The sequence below is a fragment of the Anopheles merus genome, chromosome 2R, assembly GCF_017562075.2.
Source record: "Anopheles merus strain MAF chromosome 2R, AmerM5.1, whole genome shotgun sequence".
NCBI classification, from domain to species: domain Eukaryota; kingdom Metazoa; phylum Arthropoda; class Insecta; order Diptera; family Culicidae; genus Anopheles; species Anopheles merus.
The window spans coordinates 55,487,058-55,509,309 of NC_054082.1; the positions used below are offsets into that span (position 1 = coordinate 55,487,058).

At 39.6% G+C, this 22,252-nt stretch overlaps 1 protein-coding gene and 1 long non-coding RNA gene across 3 annotated transcripts; one reads left to right on the plus strand and one right to left on the minus strand.

Annotated features, from left to right (window-relative positions):
• Positions 1–48: 48 nt before the first annotated feature.
• LOC121590130 (aprataxin and PNK-like factor) lies at positions 49–2,336 on the plus strand. Of its 2 annotated transcripts, none has more exons than XM_041909538.1 (3): positions 49–406; positions 482–1,406; positions 1,993–2,336. In XM_041909538.1, the coding sequence occupies exons 1-3, from the start codon at positions 311–313 to the stop codon at positions 2,202–2,204; spliced, it is 1,233 nt and encodes a 410-aa protein (XP_041765472.1). In that variant the 5' UTR covers positions 49–310; the 3' UTR covers positions 2,205–2,336. The 2 variants fall into 2 exon arrangements, with proteins under 2 accessions (XP_041765472.1, XP_041765473.1); XM_041909539.1 differs by having other exon boundaries at positions 1,979–2,088.
• Positions 2,337–4,739: 2,403 nt separating this feature from the next.
• LOC121589372 lies at positions 4,740–5,892 on the minus strand. Its single transcript, XR_006004304.1, has 3 exons — positions 5,452–5,892; positions 5,251–5,350; positions 4,740–5,136 (listed from the first exon to the last, which is right to left on the minus strand). It is a non-coding gene; the product is annotated as an uncharacterized LOC121589372 (long non-coding RNA).
• Between the last annotated feature and the right edge of the window lie 16,360 nt (positions 5,893–22,252).

Sequence of the window (22,252 nt, forward strand, 5' to 3'; positions counted from 1 at the left end):
CAACCATTTGACAGCGAAATCAAGATTAATAAATAAATTAAAAACTTTATGAAAGTGAATAAAATAGCAAAAATTGATTTCATTTAAGTATTCTTCTTTATCTAAGAATAAGTTAGAACAGATCATAGTAATTGTGATTGTTCGGTGAAAATGCTTTGAGAACACGAATTGTCCATTGTGCCACAAATGTCAAGATCTTACATCACATATGCGTCATATAAAGTAAACACGCAAATGATTCGTAAACAAAACGCGCGCGCTTCAACGTTTATCCTCGAAATTTCATGTACAATCAAGTGAAATCAGCCTGATGATGAAAAAGTTGGTAATCATCGATACTATAAAGCACACGCAAAAAGCTGTCCCCGAGAGTGGTCAGGAAATTGGTCGCGGGAAGTTTCTAGAGGTGAGTGTGCTATGGTACCATGGGAAATGGTAACTTTGCCGTAGATTGCTACTGAACCTTCCTCTATCATTTTAGTGCGATGATAAACGAGTGTCCCGGACGCATGGCCGCATCGCATCAGAATTGAAAGGTAGCAAGCTATTGCTACGCCTCGAGTCACTACACATCAATCCAATATTTTGCCGGAAAAAGGACGGGGCCACTGATTATACGTTGAAGAAGGAAGAAAGCATTCTGCTAGAAATAGGCGACAAGTTTAAACTTATTGTGGACGGCGTGTGGTTTGAGGTAGGCGAAGATACATCTGAAACCGATACACACCCCACAGGAATGCCGATTGAAGCTGAAAATCTAACTTCCACTTTGGAGGATGCTACGCCATCCAAACGCAAACACGATGCAGAAGAATCTGAAGATCAATCAAAAAGGCTACGGATAGAATGTGCAGATAATAACTCCGAACCATCGACTTCAACCCATCCGCTCCCGGCAAACCATACTACCGATGCTGAAGGAATGATGGTTCCCGACAGCAGCTCGGCAGAAACCGTAACAACCACACCCGTTGAGATTAAACCGGATCCCGATGCGTTACCATCAGGTTGCAACAGTTCGCAAGTTCAGATCAAACCCGACCCAGATGCGGAGGCAAGCAACGGAGGCCCAATGGCTAATGATGGTTGTTTGCCGACAGGCAGTAGTTTTCCCCCAGTATCGATTAAACCTGACCCAGACGGATTGGTAGCGAAAGCGGCACTGCCTGCCACCGCCTCCCCAGTAGTTGCTAACCCCGGTGTATTACGCGCATCCTGTGATTTCGGAATACGATGCTACCGGGCAGGTCAAGATCATCGGACACTCTACGCTCATCCGGGCGATTTGGATTACAGAAGACCGAACTTTCCTCCACCTCCTCCGGGATCACCGCTGTGTCCGTTTGGTGCACGATGTTACAGACGAAATCCGCAGCATTTCCGCGAATTTGATCATCCAGACCCGAGTAAGTATGACATCGATTTAAGTAATGTGCTTGGACCATCCAACTTTCCGGATGACACCATGCATATAAGACGTACAAATCGTTCAATTATTTTGCCGAAAAAGTTTAAAGATTATTTGATGTAACAAACGCAATTGTGGGTGTGGTTCGTTATCTTATCAGTTCTATACACTATATTATCTATGCTATTATTTATTATCGTGGTGGCCCGGTTGTCTATTCGACTAACACACGTCGGTTTTTATATGGTCGGAAAGAGTCGATTGTTATCTAAACCGTCCTCTCGTTGTAACGTCTTTCATTACTATCCGGTTACGTGGTACTAGTAAGTCAAGAAATCTTACATAGACTGGCATACCGCGTAGAAAGCAGGAGAAAGAATATGAAATCGTTGAAATATGAGTCGTGCAATTTAGACAGTAGTTAATGTATGTATCAAATAATTGCGGTTAATCAATAACAATTAAATGATTTTCTGGTGTATGAATGGTTCTAATTATCTTCGAGAGACTAATTAAATAAACTGTAGTGTGGAGAGTACCTGTTTTTCAGATCGAATTGATTTTGTTCAGATTTGTACTTTTAGATGCGGATTTGTTGCGCAGGCCTTTGCGCCTCGCTGGACCAAGACTGCAGCAAGCTGATGACAATATGTCTGATGACGATGAATATCCGTACGAATCTGATCCCGATTTTGATGATAGCTCGTCAGACGAGTATATTCCCGGACATATGTATGATGAGAGTGACGATGGTGACAGTGCAGAGGACGATAATGATAGCGGCCTAGATTGTTAACTCTGCGCAAACGCTTATCTGGAGGATTTGCCATAACTTTGTTACACGTCTGTAAAAGCGAATGGAAAGACGGAAAATGTTATTGAAGAAAAACGAAGAAAATAAAGAATGTTACCTCATGTTTTTGGTATTTCGTTTCGTATAATACTGTGCGCTATGTATGTTGCAAGTATATTCTCGTGCTTAACAACCGGCTTTCACCTTCGTTATTTTTTAATTTCTTTTATTTCTCGTAAGAACCGACTAGTTAGCCGTATCACTTGACTTTATTCTTAGATATAACCAACATTTAAAAAAATAAGGTGAAGATACTGTAAAAAGATGTTACACGTTGATTTGTTTTGATGAAGATGGGTGGTTGTTTTAAGGCGGATATATTGTGCAGTAACTATCGCAATGCGATTAAATTCACAACGCGATTCAGGTTTAACAAACAGTAAATTTAATTCCTGCATATAATGAGCGATATATAATCCGCCCTTCTTATTTGGCGTCTCAAACCGTTGTCGGAGTAGGCTTGCAATAGGTAGATGCCAGTGATATAAATGGGTTATCAGCAGGATAATCCGTCCTACGTATGCGCGGCTCGGACCCGCAGATGACCAAAAGCTGCGGGGTCGTGGGGCTTTCTCAAGCTGAGAAAACAATCTCATTAAAGTTTCTCAGATACTCAAAACTAGTTTTAATGACGCAAGCCCGCGACCATCGTAAGGTTTTCTCACTTTTGGAAACTGATATAATCACACAAGCTTTATTATTAAATGAAAAAAAGCATTGGATCTTACATTTTGTTTGATTGGAATAGTTGGAATAGTTTTTATTGGAATTAACCAAATTCGAAGCACATAGGAAAAGTTTGCTTAAAATCAGGGACAATATGTTATAGGACACATTTAGGAACATATAGGTATGAACAATACAGTTTTTGCACCCTTTTTGTATTTTTTGTAAATGATATATTGCGTATTCTATGTGATTTGAGGTAACTCGATATACGCACGGCAAGAAATGTTTGCATATGCTCCAACGTGACCGAGCTTTCATGTTTTCCTACCTTCTAGAGGCAGATGCTAATTACATTGCTTCTTCTTCTATTTGGCGTAACGTCCTACGCGGACATGCCGGCCTATACAGGCTTTCGAAGCTAAATTCATTGCCACGTGGCCGGATAGTCAAATCCTTGCTACAGGGGGATGGTTCATTCTAGACATGAACCCATGACGGGCATGTTATTGCAGAACCATTAAAACTGCCCACGGGATGCGCGTGTCCAGTTTGTCGTATCCAGAGATATCATCGTGATGAAGGATTGAGTGCGAAAAATGTCTGACCAATTGGATTCTTCTTCTTCTTCATTCAGGCACAACAACCGTTGTCGATCAAGGCCTGCCTGTACCCACTAGTGAAGTGAGCTTGGCTTTCAGTGACTTATTGCTACCATAGCAGGATAGTCAGTCCTACGTATGGAGGCACGGTCTATTCGGGGCTTGAACCCATGACGGGCATGTTGTTAAGTCGTACTAGTTGACGACTGTACCACCAGACCGGCCCAATTGGAATAGACACTCATAATGAGCAAATAGTGATATCCGTCATCTTAGCGTACTGTAGTTACGGGAAAGCACTTCCGACTTTTGACTACCGGACATTTTCTTAAGTTTTGCAGTGGTCTCAGTGTAGTGTAGTTAGAGCCCTTTTCGCGATGAAAATTGTGAGCTGATGATGGGGGTTTGCAGACCTGCATCGGAAATTTACTTTAAAATTGATTATTTGCCCGTGGAACTTTGTGGTGCTTTCAAACAGTCACTTGCCGCTAAATGATATAAACACACTCACACATACCTGTGCGTGTAGTAGTCAGTGAACGCTGTTGTGTTTTGTGTTGCTCCGTAGTTAATGCATGATTTTATGGTGAACTTTCATTTCAGTGTAATATTGCATGCGGTAAAAGGGTATGTGAAGGAGTTAGATTTTTAAAAATGTAGTAATCATTGAGTGTTATATAGAGCAGTTAGATGAAATGTGTAAAATGCTCCAAATGCATATGGGTCTGCGATGACCCAATAAGGTGTGTTGGTGGATGCGGTACATTTAACCGTGACTGCACACCTCCCAATTAAATTGCCGCTCGTTTGATGATTGAGTGATTGAGTCGCACAATGTTTTGTCTGCGTATGAGAATTGCATGAATGTGATAAAGTGTATGGAAGGTGGTGGTGACATTAATTTGGATGGAATTTTTGGATTCAGGGATTATTCAGATCAAGGAGGAATTTGATAAAGAAAACGAGAACATACGGAAACAGATAAACGCATTAATACAGGGACACGTGAGAAAGGAGATTGCTTCTTTTCTGGAAGAGGGCATGAAGCGAGGTATCGATTCTGTTGAATGTGGTAATTTGGGTGCTACAGTTAGCACCAAATTGTCCTCTGCATGTATAGCCACAAGTGGATCTTCGACGCAAGCCTCCAGTGGTTGTATGCAAGTTGATCGTTCCGATTGGATTACAGTAAGAAACAAAACACTAAACACATTCAATATCTTTTATCAAAACGTGAGAGGCTTACGTACTAAAACCTCAGAATGTTTTGCTAACACTGCAATCGCCGACTGGGATGTTATCGTTCTTACGGAAACGTGGCTAGATGACAGCTTTCCATCTGAGCTTTTGTTTGATAACAACCGCTTTAATGCATTCCGTACGGATCGTTCTGCAGCAAACAGTAACAAATGTAGAGGTGGTGGTGTCCTCGTTGCGATCAATGCAAATTATGCTTCCTCTCTGTGCTCGACAAACACATCTACAATTGAATGCCTTTGGGTTCGAGTAAAAGTTCTTAATGTTTCGCTAATCATCGGATCATTTTATTTGCCTCCTGATCAATCAGCCAACATGGACACCATAAATGCATTCTGTAATTCATTGCACTTAAAAAGAGAGAAAAATAAGAATGACTTTTTAATTCTGTTCGGGGACTTCAATCAACCTAATCTTAAGTGGGATATCAACGGCAAATTTCCGACACTGAATCTTATGCTTACCCGACTATCCCCTACCAGTCAAGCTCTACTCGACGAACTATGCTTTGAAGGTCTTCGCCAACTTAACACTGTTCTAAACCACAATAACAATATGTTAGATCTAGTGTTTGCGAACGAAAAAGTTACTGATTACATGAGGCCAATCGAATTATGCATCGAAAGTATTGTTGAACCTGATGGACATCATCCAGCTTTACTTACATACTTCACGCTCCCGCAATACAGTGTACCGTCATCTCAACCCCCACGTCAAGCAGATTTTAATTTAAGACGAACTAATTTCACTGATCTCGTTTCTGCACTTAACCAAATCAACTGAGACTCTATCGCTGATTATGACGACATCAACGACAGTGTGGCTGAATTTTCTTCTCAAATGAATGAACTGTTTGAACAATTCATCCCACGGTTTAATGTTCGTGCTCATCCACCATGGACCAATTCTGCACTACGTTTGGCTAAACGTCGAAGATCACGGGCCCTTAAAAAACTGCATCGACTAAAAAACAGCACTAATCAAATAAATTTTGCTCGCGCCTCAAAAATATATAAGCAGCTGAACCGAACCGCCTACGCCAACTACGTCAGGAAAATTGAAATCAATATCAAACGACATCCCACATCTTTCTGGAAATTTGCTAAAGATAAGGAATCCTGTGGACGACTTCCTTCCTCGATGCAGTTTGAGGGAAACACCATTACCGGAGATGAAGAGTTTTGCAATGCATTTGCCTCATATTTCTCTTCTGTGTACACCAACAATTCGTCGGTACCGTGTAACTCAACATCGGCTTTATCCTTCATAAATGATAAGGTTAATTTATGCACACCACTAATCAACGATGATGAGGTGGAATCTGCTATTTCGTTGTTGAAGCTTTCCTACGCACCTGGGCCTGACAATATTCCCAGCGCAATTCTCATTAACTGCAAGGCTGCTCTCATTCCCATACTGACCAAACTATTTAACAAATCCTTGCAATCGAAATGCTTCCCGCGTCTTTGGAAATCATCGTGGATGTTTCCTGTTTATAAAAAATCTGACAAAACTAATGTGTGCAATTATAGAGGAATTTCAATGTTATGTGCGTGCAGTAAACTGTTTGAAAAGATAATGTCTCGTCATATGCTCCAAGCCTTTTCACCATTAATTTCTAATGTTCAACATGGCTTTATGCCGAAACGATCGATTGAGACCAATCTAATATACTTACTTAACTTTTGCCACTCCTATATTGACAAGGGCTTACAGGATGACGTCATTTATACTGACTTCTGCGCTGCTTTTGACAAGGTCAACCACTTTCTATTGCTATCTAAATTATCAAAGTATGGTGTTCACACAAATGTTGTTGAGTGGTTAAGAATTTATTTAACTGATCGTTGCATTAACGTTAAGATAGGAACTAGTTTATCTGCCACATTCCATAATTTATCTGGTGTTCCTCAAGGGAGTATATTAGGACCTTTACTATTTATTATATTTATTAACGATGTCGTGTTTGCTATTCCTCATGTTAAATTGTTATTATATGCTGACGATCTAAAAATGTTCCTACCTGTTAAATATTCTGACGACTGTGAAATGTTACAAGACTCGTTAAACTATTTTTCTGCATGGTGTTTTAATAACGAAATGTTACTTAATGTTAGCAAATGTAGTTGTATAACATTCTCAAAGAAAAAAAATCCTATTATTTATAACTACAAAATCAATGAAGACAGCGTTCCACGTTTTTCTCAGGTTCGGGACTTAGGAGTTATTTTAGACAGTAAGCTTAGTTTATCAAGTCATTATCAAACTATCGTCACTAAAGCTCTTAAACTGTTAGGATTTGTCTTACGTGTCTCGGCCGACTTTAAAGATCCTTTCAGTTTAAAAACATTATACTGTTCTTTAGTCCGTCCCATCCTGGAATTTGCCAGTGTAGTTTGGTGTCCCCATCAAATCACATACATAGATAAAATTGAAAAAAATCAGAAAAAAAATCACACGTATTATTTCATCGTCTTCCCTGGTCAAACCAAATTCCACGTCCTTCGTATAATGTTCGATGTTTACTATTTGGCTTAGAGATTTTACAGCATAGGAGAACTACGGCTCAGATAACTTTTATGCATAAATTATTAATTGGAGATTTTGATGCACCTGACATTTTAAATTTTATTTGCTTTTCTACTCCCTCTAGAGGTCTTAGAAGTAGAGAGCTACTAAGAAGCCCTTTTAGATCGACTGGTTTTGGTGCCAATGATCCACTACTCAAAATGATTGATGTGTATAATAGGTTAGGGTTATCAGCAGATTTCAATCAATCCGTTAGTCAGCTGCGTCAGCATATTCAAGTTAGTTCTAGGGCCATACTTTAAACTTGTACTCTGTAAGCATTAAGTTATTTAGGCATACTGCCCGATAACTTTGATTCAAATAAATAAATAAATAAATAAATAAATAAATTAAAAGAAAAACGACACTTTTTTATTTAGGGGGAACACTGAAAGAAGACACTTAGTGAGAATGCAAAAATGGTTGGATCCCCGTGCCACAGTCCAACCTTTTTTTCCGGAACCACCCATTACTAATAATCACTTAACAATGAAAATTGACTCTAAGGCGGCGGGATCATGGAGTTTCTCAACGCTCATTTTCTCAGTCATTCATGATTGCTTTTGAGAAATCTACGTTCTCCACGTTTGAAGAATCGGCACAAAATCAGTTTGAGAATCTTTCGAGTATCTTTGCAAATGTTGACAATACAGCGATCGGCTGTCTGAAATACGAACAATTGTGCTATTCATGTATCGGTAAATACGGTGGAACGTGTTTTCAATGTAAAAAATTGAAAAAGGTTTAAAAAATACAAAAAATAAATTTTTCTGTATTTAAAGCTCCAAATAAAGCATCTCAGAGTGAGAAAAACTGACGACGGTCACGGATTTGCGTCTCAGTACAAGTTTAGAGCGTCTGAGAAACTTTAATGAGTAATTGAGAATCTTTACTCAGCTTGAGAAAGCCCGCGCGGCTTAAGGTTGATAAAAATATGCATATCAAGACTTTGGTGATCGTTCCGAGCACCGATCAGTCATGTGACCAGTGCTGCAAAATGTCATGAGTATCACGAGATTTTCACCAACGAAAACAATGAACATATCCGTGGTAGCTTGATGCTCATTACTGATAGTCAATAAATGTGCGTCATGAGATGCTGAACACACGTGAATTCTTGAAGGCTAACAGGATTACTAACTTCCGTAAAGGAAGATGCTAGTAAATGCAATACAGGTTGAATCCGAAAGAAGCAAGACATCTTAAATTAGGACATAGACATAGAAAACAATTCTTCAAATAAAAAATATTCCATTCTTCCACTATAAAAAATGTGGACAATGACTGAGAAGCATGATAATGATTAGTTAATTGATTTCATAAATAATCTAAATCAAGAAATTCCTGGTGGTTTTATGGCTATAATGAGCAGTTTTGAAAATAAACAATTTCAATATCAAAAATATATCGTTTTGATTGAAGGTGATAGTATGAAAGTGTTGATAAAAGAAAATATTTTATTGCGATTGATTGTTTTAGAGTTTAAGAAAGTACACATTTTAACAATGATGAAGCCGTTGCGATCCGGGGAAAACATGCCATTAATTTTTTTTTCAAAGCGCTATTTTTTTCAAAATGTGTTAATTCTGTATTAAGTAATACGAAAAAAAGGAACACGGTTTAATACTAATCATGCTGCTAATAACAAATAATGTCCTTGCTTTAAAAGGCTAATAGATAAACACAAAAAAATGATGATTTGACTTGAAGAATGACTAGACTACTTTTTGAATCAGGATATTTTTAATGTAATATGTGATTTTAACAATAATTATTTCACTGTAGCAGAGTCAAATCAACTAGGAAGACTGATGGATTTGATGAGCTTACATAAAAAAATAAACAATGCTACACGTATCACCTCGCGGAGTCGCACGTACATTGAACTTGTTTTTACCAATGAAATAAGTATTTAGGCCTTTTATCTACCCATGTCAAAAAATCTCAGACCTCAGAAACATATCTCAGGAACAATTGTAACGTGATCATGGAAATAGAAGTTTACCCAATAAGAAAGTAGGATAAATGTTCTGTCGAGGCTATGAGCTTATCATTAACCTCGCTATCTGCAAATTGTGTTGATTTGGATGATAGAGCCTGAACATTAATTAAACTGCTTGAAGATTCTACGAAAATTTTGCTTTATGAAAAAGAAGTTGCGATTTCTTTATCTAACAAGTGCTCTTGATCTAGCACACATGAAGTTGAGAAAGCTTATTTTCTATATAATATAGGCGGGTAAGGGACAATTAAACACATGAAATAAATCGTACACGCAAAGCATACGCAGCTCAAAAAATATCAAAATACACAAAAAAACAACTAAAACATGTTTCATTTCAACTTCAAACATGGTTTCTAAAAACATGTTTAAATAATAATTTTGGGAACAGAAACAAACATATTGGCTGGTACAATTGTAACCGTTCATAGTAGTGATGGGAAAAATGAAGTTTTTGTCGGAATCGATTCCGGCTAACTCCGATGTTTTCTGGAATCGATTCCAGATGGTAAGTCCGGAATCATTTTCTGAAATTGATTCCGGAATCGGCTTCGGAATTTGTTCCAGAATCGGCTCTGGATTCGGTCTCGGAATCGGAATTGGCTCCGAAATCAGAATCGGCCTCGAAATGGAGTCGGTTTCGACATCTTCATAGCAATTGGCGTTTGGGTCTGATATTACGATGATGCTACGTACTGATACTACGTATCGATAGCCGCAATGAATCAACATTTACTTGTAGACGATCCATTATCATGGCAATTCAAAAACTGATTCTCATTCCGTAGCTATATCCATTTTTGGAGTCAATCCTGATTCCGTTGCTGGGGCAAATTGCGATTCCCAAATTTGAGTCGGCTCCAGAGCGACTCCGGAATCGGCCCTGAAGTCAACTCCGAAATAGCTTCCGGAATCGACTTCGGGATTGTAATCGATTCCAGCATCGAAATCGGCTCCGGAATTGATTCTGAACACGGAATTGGAATCGGGTAGGTTCGATTTCAAGCTCCCGCCACTAGTTCGTAGCAGCGGCGTACGCACCGACACTAATTTTCACCCATTTTTCTGATGTGGTAAAGAGTGCCTTGGTAGTTGCCGAAGAAATTTGTAGCAAGGGGCGCAGGTCAGTGGTACAGAATCTGGGACAGGATCTTCTTGAAGAGCTTGGCCGCTAGTTCATCACCGTCAGCAGACTTATTACTCTTAAGCTGCTTGATGGCGCTGTTACTGGTGTTACTGCTGTGCTGCTGTTGCTGTAGTGGTTACCTTGTTCTGCTACTTGCGCCAGCCTCTCTTGCTTCTGTTCCATTCAGGTGTCCTTCAAAGTAGCACGTCCATCTTTTGATCACCTCCCGCTCGCGAGAACGTGGTCGATTTGAAAATATGTTTGTGTGGTGATCTCCGAGTGCAGTCCGCTCGTACAAGAATGTAGGCCTTTCTGAAGTGTTTGAAGGAGACATTCTATGAGGAATTCTTAGCTAGAAAAGAATTTTCTAGACAAGAAACAAATTTGCTAGTAAGCGGGGGGTACCGGCCGCTTAGTTTGCGTAGTGCTTAACCCTCCCCGGATGTGCGAACTGTACGCATTAATAATGCTCTGGTTGAAGAATCTGCCAAGAATCCTCAACATGCTGCAAGCCTTTGATGTATGCGTCCCAGTTCAGCGTCCTAAACCTAACCCCCCCTGGGCGGACCGCACACTCAAACGACTCAAACGTGTAAAAAGAGCTGCTTATCGTCACAACCAAACGCGCCGCTGCCAAAGATCTCGCTCGATCTACTTTGACACGCACTCTTTATACTGCAGCTATAACAGGTTTCGATATGGCAGATATTTGAGTAAAATTCAACGTAACCTCTGCAGGTGGCCTGACTCGTTTTGGCGCTTCTACAACAGCAAAACAAAATCCACGCATACACCGAAATCCATTACGTACAAAGGAGCAACAAGTGCCAACACTAATGAAATGTGCAATCTCTTCGCGGATCGCTTCGCAGATTGCTTTTCACCGGCCATGAATAATACCGATACCATTGATGCAGCTCTCGTCAACACTCCGGCTGGCGCAATTAACATGAGCACTCCTTTCATCGACAGTGAGATCGTTTTATCTGCCCTAGCGCAACTAAAGCCTTCCTTCGCTCCTGGACGGAATTCCTTCTACCGTGCTGAAACGCTGTCAAACGACAGTAGCACCTATCCTTGCAAAATTGTTCAATGCATCGCTAGCCAATGGCTACTTTCCCAAAACATGGAGGAAATCTTGGATGGTTCCTATTTACAAAAAGAGCGACAGGACAGATGCCATCAACTACCGGGGTATTACATCTTTGTGTGCCATTGCCAAGGTGTTCGAACTAGTGATATACAAACATCTGCTACATGCATGCCGCAGCTACCTAAGCCCGTATCAACATGGATTCGTGCCAAAAAAGTCGACTACCACGAACCTGGTTGAATTTGTAACCTATTGCACTAGTCAAATTGATGCCGGAGCTCAAGTCGATGCAATTTATATAGATCTGAAAGCAGCATTCGACTCTCTTCCGCACGCAATTCTTCTCGCTAAACTCGATAAGCTAGGAGTTCCCAGCTCGCTCGTACAGTGGCTTAAGTCTTACCTAATTAATCGCACATACATCGTGAAAAATGATAAGCACATGTCCAAAGAAATAGTCAGCAGCTCGGGTGTGCCACAAGGAAGCAATATTGGCCCGCTTCTCTTCATATTGTTTATCAACGATGTTACCCTCGCTTTACCTCCCGACAGTATCAGTCTGTTTGCCGACGACGCAAAAAATTTTGCGCCTATTCACAACACAGGTGATTGTACATTCCTGCAAGACTGCATCGAAATTTTCTGTTCGTGGTGCAAGCGTAATGGACTGGCTATCTGCATCGAGAAATGCTACTGTGTGTCTTTTAGTCGATGTAGGAGCTCAGTGACTGGGACCTACTTCATGGACGGCACTGCAGTTAATCGACAGAATCATGCCAAAGACCTGGGCGTTCTGCTTGACTTTAGTTTGAACTTTAAACAGCATATCGATGACGTTGTAGCCAGAGGAAATCAATTACTTGGCGTGGTTATCCGGACAACTAATGAATTCCGCAACTCCATGTGCATCAAAGCTGTGTACAACAATATCGTTCGTTCGGTTCTGGAATATTCGTGCGTAGTCTGGAGCCCAACTACCGCTTCTTCAATTGCTCGACTTGAGGCGATTCAACGTAAGCTCACGAGATATGCCCTACGCCTACTTCCCTGGCAGGATCGCAATAATCTTCCTCCGTATGCTGCGCGGTGCCGTCTTCTAGGCCTTGAACCTCTTTCGGTTAGAAAACGCAATGCACAGTGCTCTTTCATCGCTGGATTGCTAAATGGCTCTATCGACTCATCGCCTTTGTTGCATCGAGTCGATATCTATGCACCATCCCGAACACTTAGGTCTAGAGAAACTCTACGGCTCGCTCAACCCTGTTCCAGTGCTGGTCGGTCTGACCCTATGTTCCGCATGTCGGCTGTCTTCAACACTGTCTCGGATTGCTTCGACTTCGACATCTCAACTCAGTGCTTCAAGGAACGTCTCCGGCTTTTGCCGTGGTCGCAGTGAATTGCGATGCAAATCTTGTTTTTGCTATGTATTTTTTTTTATTGAACTGTTACATCTTAATTAGTTGAAGATTAAATAAATAATAATAATAATGCACATCCTTTCGTTGACTGGCCTCTAAGCCCAGACCTCATCGATCGCAATTCGGGTCTTTATATCCGATGGGAGGGTTCTGCAGTTCCATATCCCGAGATTCCAATCGTAAGTCCTTTTTCCTTGCGTGGGTCTGAATGCATTGGTCCGATATGGTACCACCGACAAACCGACGTGACACTTCGAACAAAATGAGCTTCAAAATTTTTCTCCTTATTTCAAATGAAAATACGTTAAACACTAGCGCCATCTCTATAATGATTCGCTTACTACATTTCTCTGTCTGTGTCACATAGACGAGAAACTGCTGGACTTCCTTTTTGTTTTTCTTCCCAAATTCCAATGCACATTGTTTGATTCACTTCTCACATCTTCTGTTTTGATTTGGAAACTTATAAAATGATTTTTCTAGGTGTTTTGTCCAATAATTCTCGTAAAATCTTGCCTCATACTTCCTTTGCAATTTGTATTTAGAAAAGTTGTTTACATCAAAGAGCGTTTCTACATACACCGAGACTGCAGCTGAGAGATGGCTGTGAGAGAATTGACAACCGGTTTCTCACGCTGGTGTGTGTAGAAACTCTGAAAAGCGCCGAGATGGGACTTTTTAAATGATGTTGAAAAAATCCATTTTAATCGCTAAAATGAAGTCAAAAAAGTTTCTTTTACTTTTTAATAATATTTCTACGATTATTAGACGGCAAAAATGCAAACTAAAATTGATCGATCGCTATAAACTGCCAATTCATTTTTTTTCTCAGCTCCATCGTTCTTTGCATGCCGAGGAGAATTCTCTCACCGAAAATGCTGTCAGTCGCTGTCAAAGCATGCTGTCAGTTATTTTCTCAGCTGCATTCTCGGTGTATGTAGAAACGCTCTAAGATGCCGTGAACAGAGCTTACTTTGACAGAAGTGATCGCCTCACTAGCAAATGACAGTACTTTCGTGTGGGACCCTTTTATAACGCAAGTTTCACGTCGATTTGTCGAAGATGGTACTTCTTCATTTAAACTCCATTTTACTTTCTTAAATTTAAATCGTAATGCAACCTCATTTCACAGCTTAATACTGTTTGAGTTGAATACTACCTATCCCCACCGTAGCTCACGATCTTAGCCCTAGTTACGACCTAAGCTCATCCTTACACTGCAACTCGAGTCAATCGATTGGTTTTTTGTCGTCATTTAATATTTTAGCTTAGCTTTAGCTTCATTTTATATATTAGCTTTAGATTACTGTACAAAATTTCCAGTCCAGTTTTTTTTTCTGCATCCGTTTCGGTAAGAAGAGCCATTCTGTTTGATTTGTTCTACACTTTGCATTTTATTCACTTACATTGCTGACCTCAGCTCCGTTTAAAAATGTATCAATATATGGCTACTTTTACTACAATAGCATGTATTACTTTCATTTTGATAACGTTAGTACATTAGGGATAAATATGACTATTTCATCCGAAATACTAAAAATAATTACTGTTGTCTGTCTAAACAAAGCTTAATCTTTGAGAAACAGAACAAAATTGAGCAACGCTTTGTTTCTGTATCGAACGAGACCACACCTGCGAATAATAGCGTAATTGATCGTTCGTATGTGTGTGGGCACGTCATCGCGTAGAAAAACCACCTGGAAGGATGAATCCACGTCAAACAATCAAACAATTTTGAGAACGGAAAATGTGTAGTACAATTCCGGGCTGGGATTTAACAGAGTGAGTCAATCAGCCGGAAGAAGCTGTCGATGGGTGACAAGGCGATTGAGAGCGAACATGACACAATGACGTAAAAAACTCAATTAAGGTAAAACCATCCGAGCAATTGAATCTGTATTATAAAGCTTAATGTGTTTGCCTTTAGGGATTGTCATCGGATGGGCTTATTGCAACAGAAGGCTAGTTCACAGCAGGAAGTGTAGGAACAATCGCCACCAACAAATAACACTGACTGGGCATAAGAACAGTATAAACATTGAGGTTACGAGCAACTGCGGAAGTGAGATCAATTGTCCCATCAAGTTCCTCCTAAAAAACCGGACCTGACTCGAGACATCCAGTCGGTTTGAGTTGGAAGAAAGCGAGCAACGGTAGAGTTTCTTAGCAAAGGTAAAGCTGAGAGTTTGGTGCAAGCTCAAATAATAACGGACTGGCCCGTCAAGACCCCCGGGAGGGATATATAACTGATGGTGCCACCTTTGGGTGTTTGTTTACCGTCATAGAGGTATTAGAGCCATTTCGAAGTCCGGAAGTGATGGTTACAGTTGATTTCATGCTGAGTTGGGCAGTGCTTTTGATTTCGTCCTGAATGAACTGCTCAGTATTTAAGTTTTGTAAAATTTACCATTCTGTTTAAACATATAGCATTAATTAAATCATCAAATTTAGGTACTTACTATACATATATGTTTAGAATGCCGGAATGACTGCTATGCTTAAAGCGTCACTGACCTGAACAACCTAAAACAACCCCCCCTCCTCCTGAAGATTGATTCTGTTGTATCTTTTCGAACCCTCGTCGAAGAATCCTTTGTCCTGGGTTTGAACTGGGTGTTGTTTTCATGATCTTGCAAGACACTGCTATCTTCCTCCGCTGTACAATGCACGATCCTTGAGCAAGCCCATTGAAGCGAAGGTGAAAGTGTGAAAGAATCGTGTATCGATCAATATCGGAAAGAATTATGGCATTTTTTCCCTCTGCCTGGGTTCTTGGGGGCTATGAATTTCTCTTGATTTTTGGCACAAATTCCATCCCTTTGCATTTATGATTTTATTTCTCCATTAAAACGGAGTTATAATGCAATTCTTTTATTTCTCCGTTTCTTGTTCTTTGGCAAACTACTTGACAAGGATGATATTGCTCCAGCAAACTCGTGTTCAACAATGAACCCGCGATTGACCCGGGAAAAGGGAGAGAAACCAAAATCGACAATGTCCACGCACTGTACCAATGCTGAATGATCTTTATCTGCTCGATCTGTTCGATTTGTGATCATTTCATAAATGTTTGGGTGGTAGAAAACCTGTTTCACGTGATTTGTTGCGGACTGGACTATTAAAAAAAACATGATAGTTTTTTAGCCCGTTTTGTCGATTCGACGAGTTCTGGTGAAAATATCTTTGTTGTGGGTTGCTTCATGACAGATATTCCGGTCTCGGTAATTGCATCGTTTAGCGTATTTCATTGTTGTATCGTGTAGATGTTAGACAAACAGCTGAACCCTAAGGCACTCTTCTTTCACGTATTAAGTGGATAGAAAGCTCAAATCTTTCTATTTGTGTCATCTTTTTCTTTTATACAGAAATGGTATGGCGCGATGAGGAATTGGCAGATGGAACGTTTGACAATCTACAATCGTTTATGTCGTTTCGAAATGACACGTGCGTTGCTTCAAAAGAAAGGTCTTCAAATTTTCAAGCGTTCCACATATTCGTATTTTTATTCGTTTGAACTAGAATATTGAATGGCTCGAAAAATGTCATAGATTATTTTTAAATTTGCAGGTTTGCAAATTTAACACAATTCATAACGTATTATACCATGTGATTTTCTAAATGATAAATTGATGGTAAATGGTCCAGACAACCCCATTGAGGACTGAGGACTTTATGGAATTCTTGCCTGAAATGTAGCACTATAACAAGGGAACAGTATCTAGTTTTAGTTTATGTTTAGATGTCAATGTCTATGTTGCCGTTAAACGTTTAAATGTTTTGCGACTTTGTTTCTACACACGTGTTATCTTAAATATTGTTTGTAAGAACGACAAAGGTTCATGCGCCCGCTACGCAATTGGTTAGAATAAAAAAAAGGTTATTTTGTATTTTAAAGATTTACACAATCTACAAATCTGTAATTTTATGTTTAATACAGTTACGTGATTGATTGTAGCGCTGTATAAGTTATTAAGTTACGTATCCTCTTACGTATATGGAGTAAGCAATGTTGACTAACATGCAAAATTTCTTCTTCTAATTCTTCTTTGGCACAACAAACGTTGTCGGTCAAGGCCTGCCTTGTACCTACCAATGAAGTGAGCTTGGCTTTCAGTGACTTATTGTTACCATAGCAGGATAGTCAGTCCTACGTATGGGAGCACGATCTATTCGGGGCTTGAACCCATGACGGGCATGTTGTTAAGTCGCACGTGTTGACGACTGTACCACCGGACCAGCAAACTTCATGCATCATGCAAACTTTAAGAATCCATAAATCACACCCATGGAACCACGCGGAACTACTTGGACTTTTTTTTATATTATCTCTTTTTTCTGCTATAAACAAATTTAATACTTTATATATAATATTAAAATTTGAACTCTCAATTGTTTATCTGTTCTTTCATGATCTAATGCTTTTTTGTAATTAATTATTCATCCTACTTTCGTTAAAACAATCGTGGAGGATAAATAAGTATATATGACGATGTGATTTTCAAATATGGGAAAATGAGTAGTACAGCAACGTGCCACATTACAAATGTCAGGCTGCGGCTGTTCTATCAATTGTTTGTTGATGTAAAATAAGCCGGCTTTATGAAATGTAAGTAAAGATAGGAACTGTATTAGCCTGTAATGAAAAATCTTGTAGTGTAGGTTTATGTTTTTAGCCCGAATGAGATACATTTTGGACCTTTTCCGTGCACTGATTCATGGTGTTATGCACCTATCGCGTGTATTCATTTTTTTTTACTTTTGCGATTATTGCACGATCGTGACATCCATTTGGAGAATCATATAACCAGGCAGTAAAAAGACAGAACTCACACGTTCAATCAATGTGGTTGAAAGTGTTAAAAGCCAAATTGAATAATCCTCTTCAATGCTATGTATTTTTGTTGGCTTTCGCATTGTTTATTACTCTCCATGCATCATCGAAGTAATGCGAAGTACTTGAAACGCACCCCAAACGATACACTTGGCAGAAATAGAGTGCGGAAGAAAAAAATGAATAAACGAACGGATAACACGATTAGAAAACCCAACAATCGTAATATATCATATCGTAACCATTCCTAGCCACAATTGAATATGCACATTACAACGAACCCTCCGGATAAACCTCCATAACCATTTGTTTGCCTTTCCACGCTTTTTTCCACGCATGACGCCGAAGTGTGTTAGCAGGGAGCGAATCACGCTTGCCCCTGCTGCAGCCCTGCAAAGGCGACGCTTCATCCCGGTGATTTAATTGTCCTGGTAGGGGTGTTTTCCCAAAAGATATTGGACGGGTCCCCTTGCCGTCGGTTTGTTGGTTTGAGCTCGGTGGTGGTCTTGCCCTATTAGCTGTTCCCGCTTGCAAGCGCGTTCCACAAGCAGTGAGTGCAACTGCCATTTTCTCTCGTGGCGCGGGCTTTTGCCATCGCAGGGGGGGGGGGGGGCAGGAGCGGATGGTGGCGGCGATGACAAACCGCGACCGTACATAACCTCAGTCCCCGCAACAAATACCTCACGACCGATCGCCTATTTGCCTATTATTTATTCGATCAAATCAAAATCGACCCGGAGCCGCAACCCTCGACAGACTAAAGGAGAAAGAAATAAAAGAATAATGGTTGACCGATGGGAGGAAATGGTAGGACGGTTGCTATCTTTTTTTGCAAGGGGAAACCCAAACAAGGCTGCCGTCCTTGCGCGATTCCGTTGGGGTAAATTGAAAAAATGGCGTGCGTGCGTGTGCCCGTTTCCCGCTTGTCTAGCAGTGAGCAAGATGGAAAGATCAACAATAGATGCTTGCGATGGGCTGCGAGGCGAAGGGTGGATGATGACAGCCGCACGATAGATTGCCCGGGATGTTGCGTGCAGAAAGATTCTGTGTGCCGAACACCGTTTTTCACGTTCGAGGCGTATTTCTTACTCGAGATTTTCTTGCAGAATAAAAGGGGATTCGGCGAACAGGACACGGCCTGCACCAGGTTCAATTGAACGATATCCCTTTAGTGGTCTGCTCTTTTAACAAACGACAGTTCCATTGACATTTTGTTTCCGTTAGTACCAGCGGTTCTATCGAAATGGCCCTCCAATGGCCCCTGCATACTAGTTGGGCGCGTTGGGTGCGTTACGTTTGCAGCGTGTCGCGTTGCGTTGGAAAAAGGGAGCGTATAAAGGGCAAGCAAGAAAAGTGTTTAACCATTGTTGTTGAACACGGCAGTGTCGTGCTTGAAGTTTTTTTTTGTAGAGAAAGAAAAGCTAAACTATGCTAAATATAATTGAATTTCAAACTGGGCAGGATTACGGAGAGCAATAATTGCATTCAGTCCAACCTAAGCCTCTGAGTCTAAGCAGCAACCGAATTGATTTATGTATTTTTTAGTATGACTTGCAATATTTAACAATTTCACACACACAGATATATGTATATATATATATGTGTGTATATCTATATATATATATATATATATATATATATATATATATATATATATATATATATATATATATATATATATATATATATATATATATATATATATATATATATATATATATATATATATATATTTTGTAATTGAGTTTGGTAGGGGTGTATGAGGTAATACGTACCACTTAAGAGAATTTTATTAATGTTCGATGAAGTTTGCTAGCGATTGTTGATTTTATCAACTACAGTAGGTGACCGCTAACTGGATGTGTTTGCCATAGTAGGTGACCGAAACTAGAGTGCTTTTTAACTGGAGGTTCGCTAACTGGAGTGATTCTCAGTTAAAGAACACTCCAATGAAACATCTGGAATCTCATAAAGAGAAATTTGTCGCAAATGTGCATTTTTCACACAAATTTAGAGTCTATTGCCTACGTTTGCTATTAATTTATGCCATCACACGAATTGCTATACTTTACGGTTGTTTGATTCTTTAAGGTTCAATGTACAGCAGCGGCCAAATTTATACGGTCCGCAAAAAGTCGGACAGTCTTCATTTCATAGCAAACTGACTACGTAGCTTGCCAATATTGTCCAATATGGTGCTAAAATCATTTTTTATCATTGGTCCATCGACTATTTTGGATGTTCAGATGCGTATTACATAACCTAAGCCAAGCGCTCTATGGTCCGGGTTAACCAATTTAAATATCAGAGTAATTTTGACGAGGGAATTATTGTTATTCATAATTTTAAAGTTAATCTTTCTTTTACAAGAATCAATCAAGAGAAAATTTGGTCAATTTTTCTACATAATACTTTAACTAACACAAGTAAATGACCAGAAACAAATGAAGATTAAGAAAATATTTGGATACAGCCATGTGGAGAAGTTTTCAAAGGCATAAGTTTTTGCGGGTGGTTGAAAAATAATGATTCATGTTTAATATGCTTAATAAATAAACTGAATATAAACTTAATTATAAACGGAGAGACGAGAAACTTCGTTCAGAGCTGAACACTATTTTGATTGAAACAAGTGTAAATCTGCATTCTAGTAACCAAACCGATGTGGATTTTAAAGTTCAGATTTTAATTTACAACACTATGTATTCCACGCATACAAACATCGCTTCGGATCCCTTAATCCAAACGGGCCCCAACGGATTACTGTTTTTGTTGAGTGAATATTTATATTTTCTGTCGGTTAGTTCACCACTAGAGGCATTCTTAGCAGTTTTGCTTCAAACATACGCTAGTGTTATTTTTTCGATAATTCCTATTAATCGCGTCTATATGCATTGAAATACATTACAATCCAATTGAAGAAGTTAGTTATTAACGTAAAAAAACAGTGTATTATCAAATAGCGCTCTGAATTTCAATAAAACCCGTGTTTAATTTTGTACGGAATTCCAAGCAAGGCTTTTTATCTTGTTATTCATTCCGGACAGAAGTAAATTGTGAGTAATTTAATTAAAATATGTTTTAAGGCAGTGAGAATAAAAACAAAGATTCAGCTATACTAATCAAACAAACATATTTGAAGATAGATGTGCCCAATGCCTAAATGGCCGTACAGGAACGATCTTCGATTCGCGCAGCAGTACTTTGGCTCAACGCAACGCAGGAAAACCGCATGCAAACCCCATTGTCAGTAAAACCGTCGTCCAGTCAATCCAGGAGGACACTAACCCTCAAAATTTGGTGTCTGGACGTAAATATAAGTTAAAAACAAACATAGGTGTAGTGTGTGTGTGTTAATTTGAAGATTATAAATGAAATTTTGAGGCTGTCCGGAAAATGCGTAATTTGAAACATTAGCTGGAAACTGTCCAGAATATGCATCTATATACCGTTGCAATTTCATGAGTTTTTGGCATTTTCCGAGTAAAATTATTGAAATTTTCTTATTTTTTTTCTTAAATGTAGAAGGGTTTCTTCAGTAAAGTGAGTTATGCTGGGGTATGATCGATAAAATTTGAATTTCTAAGAAGTTAGCTCATGCCAAAAATGCCTAAGTGTCCGTAATTCGAATTGATACGGTATACGTAAATGTATTTATTTTTCCAGACATTGAACATAGATGTAAAAACCATCATACCATGTGTAAAATTATAAAACATGCGTTCATATTAGATTCTAACACGTAACTTCTTCAACACAACACCGATCGCCTAACATGTATCACCATATCTGCTTGAAATGCGATACAGATTCGTCCAATAAATCTCGGGGACACCTGATCCCCAGCATAGTGAGTTAAAGCTTTGAATGGAAACAGTCTGAAGCAAAAAAAAATCATCTTTACAACAAAAAGGAAAGAAAAAAAGTAACTACGACCGATTGGTCGTGAAATTAGAACGAGTTTGAAATTTTCCCAGACTTTCTACCAGAGAACGGACAATAACTGGGTTGATACACATCGTTCACATCAACACGAGTGAAACCGCAAACCGTCGATTGCCCAATTCTGTCAATTGGAATCAATTCTCCAAGAAAAAAAGCATACAATCCCGAAGAATTTCACGCGTAGGAAGGGTGTAGGATTACCTGTCCCGAGGAGGTTGCCATTCCTGTAGTGTTTGATTTATACATATGTCTTTTCATTCATCGCAATCCCGGGGCTGTTGCTTCTTTCGCCTCGTAAGACACGGGACTGCTTCGAATGATAATCAGCTCGGGTGGTATAACCCACTGACCGACCGTTTCCGATCGACCAATTTCGATTCGAGGTGAACCATGCTGCCCACCCGGCAGTCGAACCTGTGGGCAACTCAAGACGACAGGCTGTCTGGTCCGTTCTTGGCTTTTCCCCATTCATGCCTGTATAAG

Bases quoted from the DNA above. Each gene is read 5' to 3' on its own strand.
- LOC121590130 (XM_041909538.1), top strand. From the start codon at position 311: ATGATGAAAAAGTTGGTAATCATCGATACTATAAAGCACACGCAAAAA. The intron at 407-481 runs GTGAGTGTGCTA...CTATCATTTTAG, and splicing joins GTCGCGGGAAGTTTCTAGAG to TGCGATGATAAACGAGTGTC. The intron at 1,407-1,992 runs GTAAGTATGACA...TTGTACTTTTAG, and splicing joins ATTTGATCATCCAGACCCGA to ATGCGGATTTGTTGCGCAGG.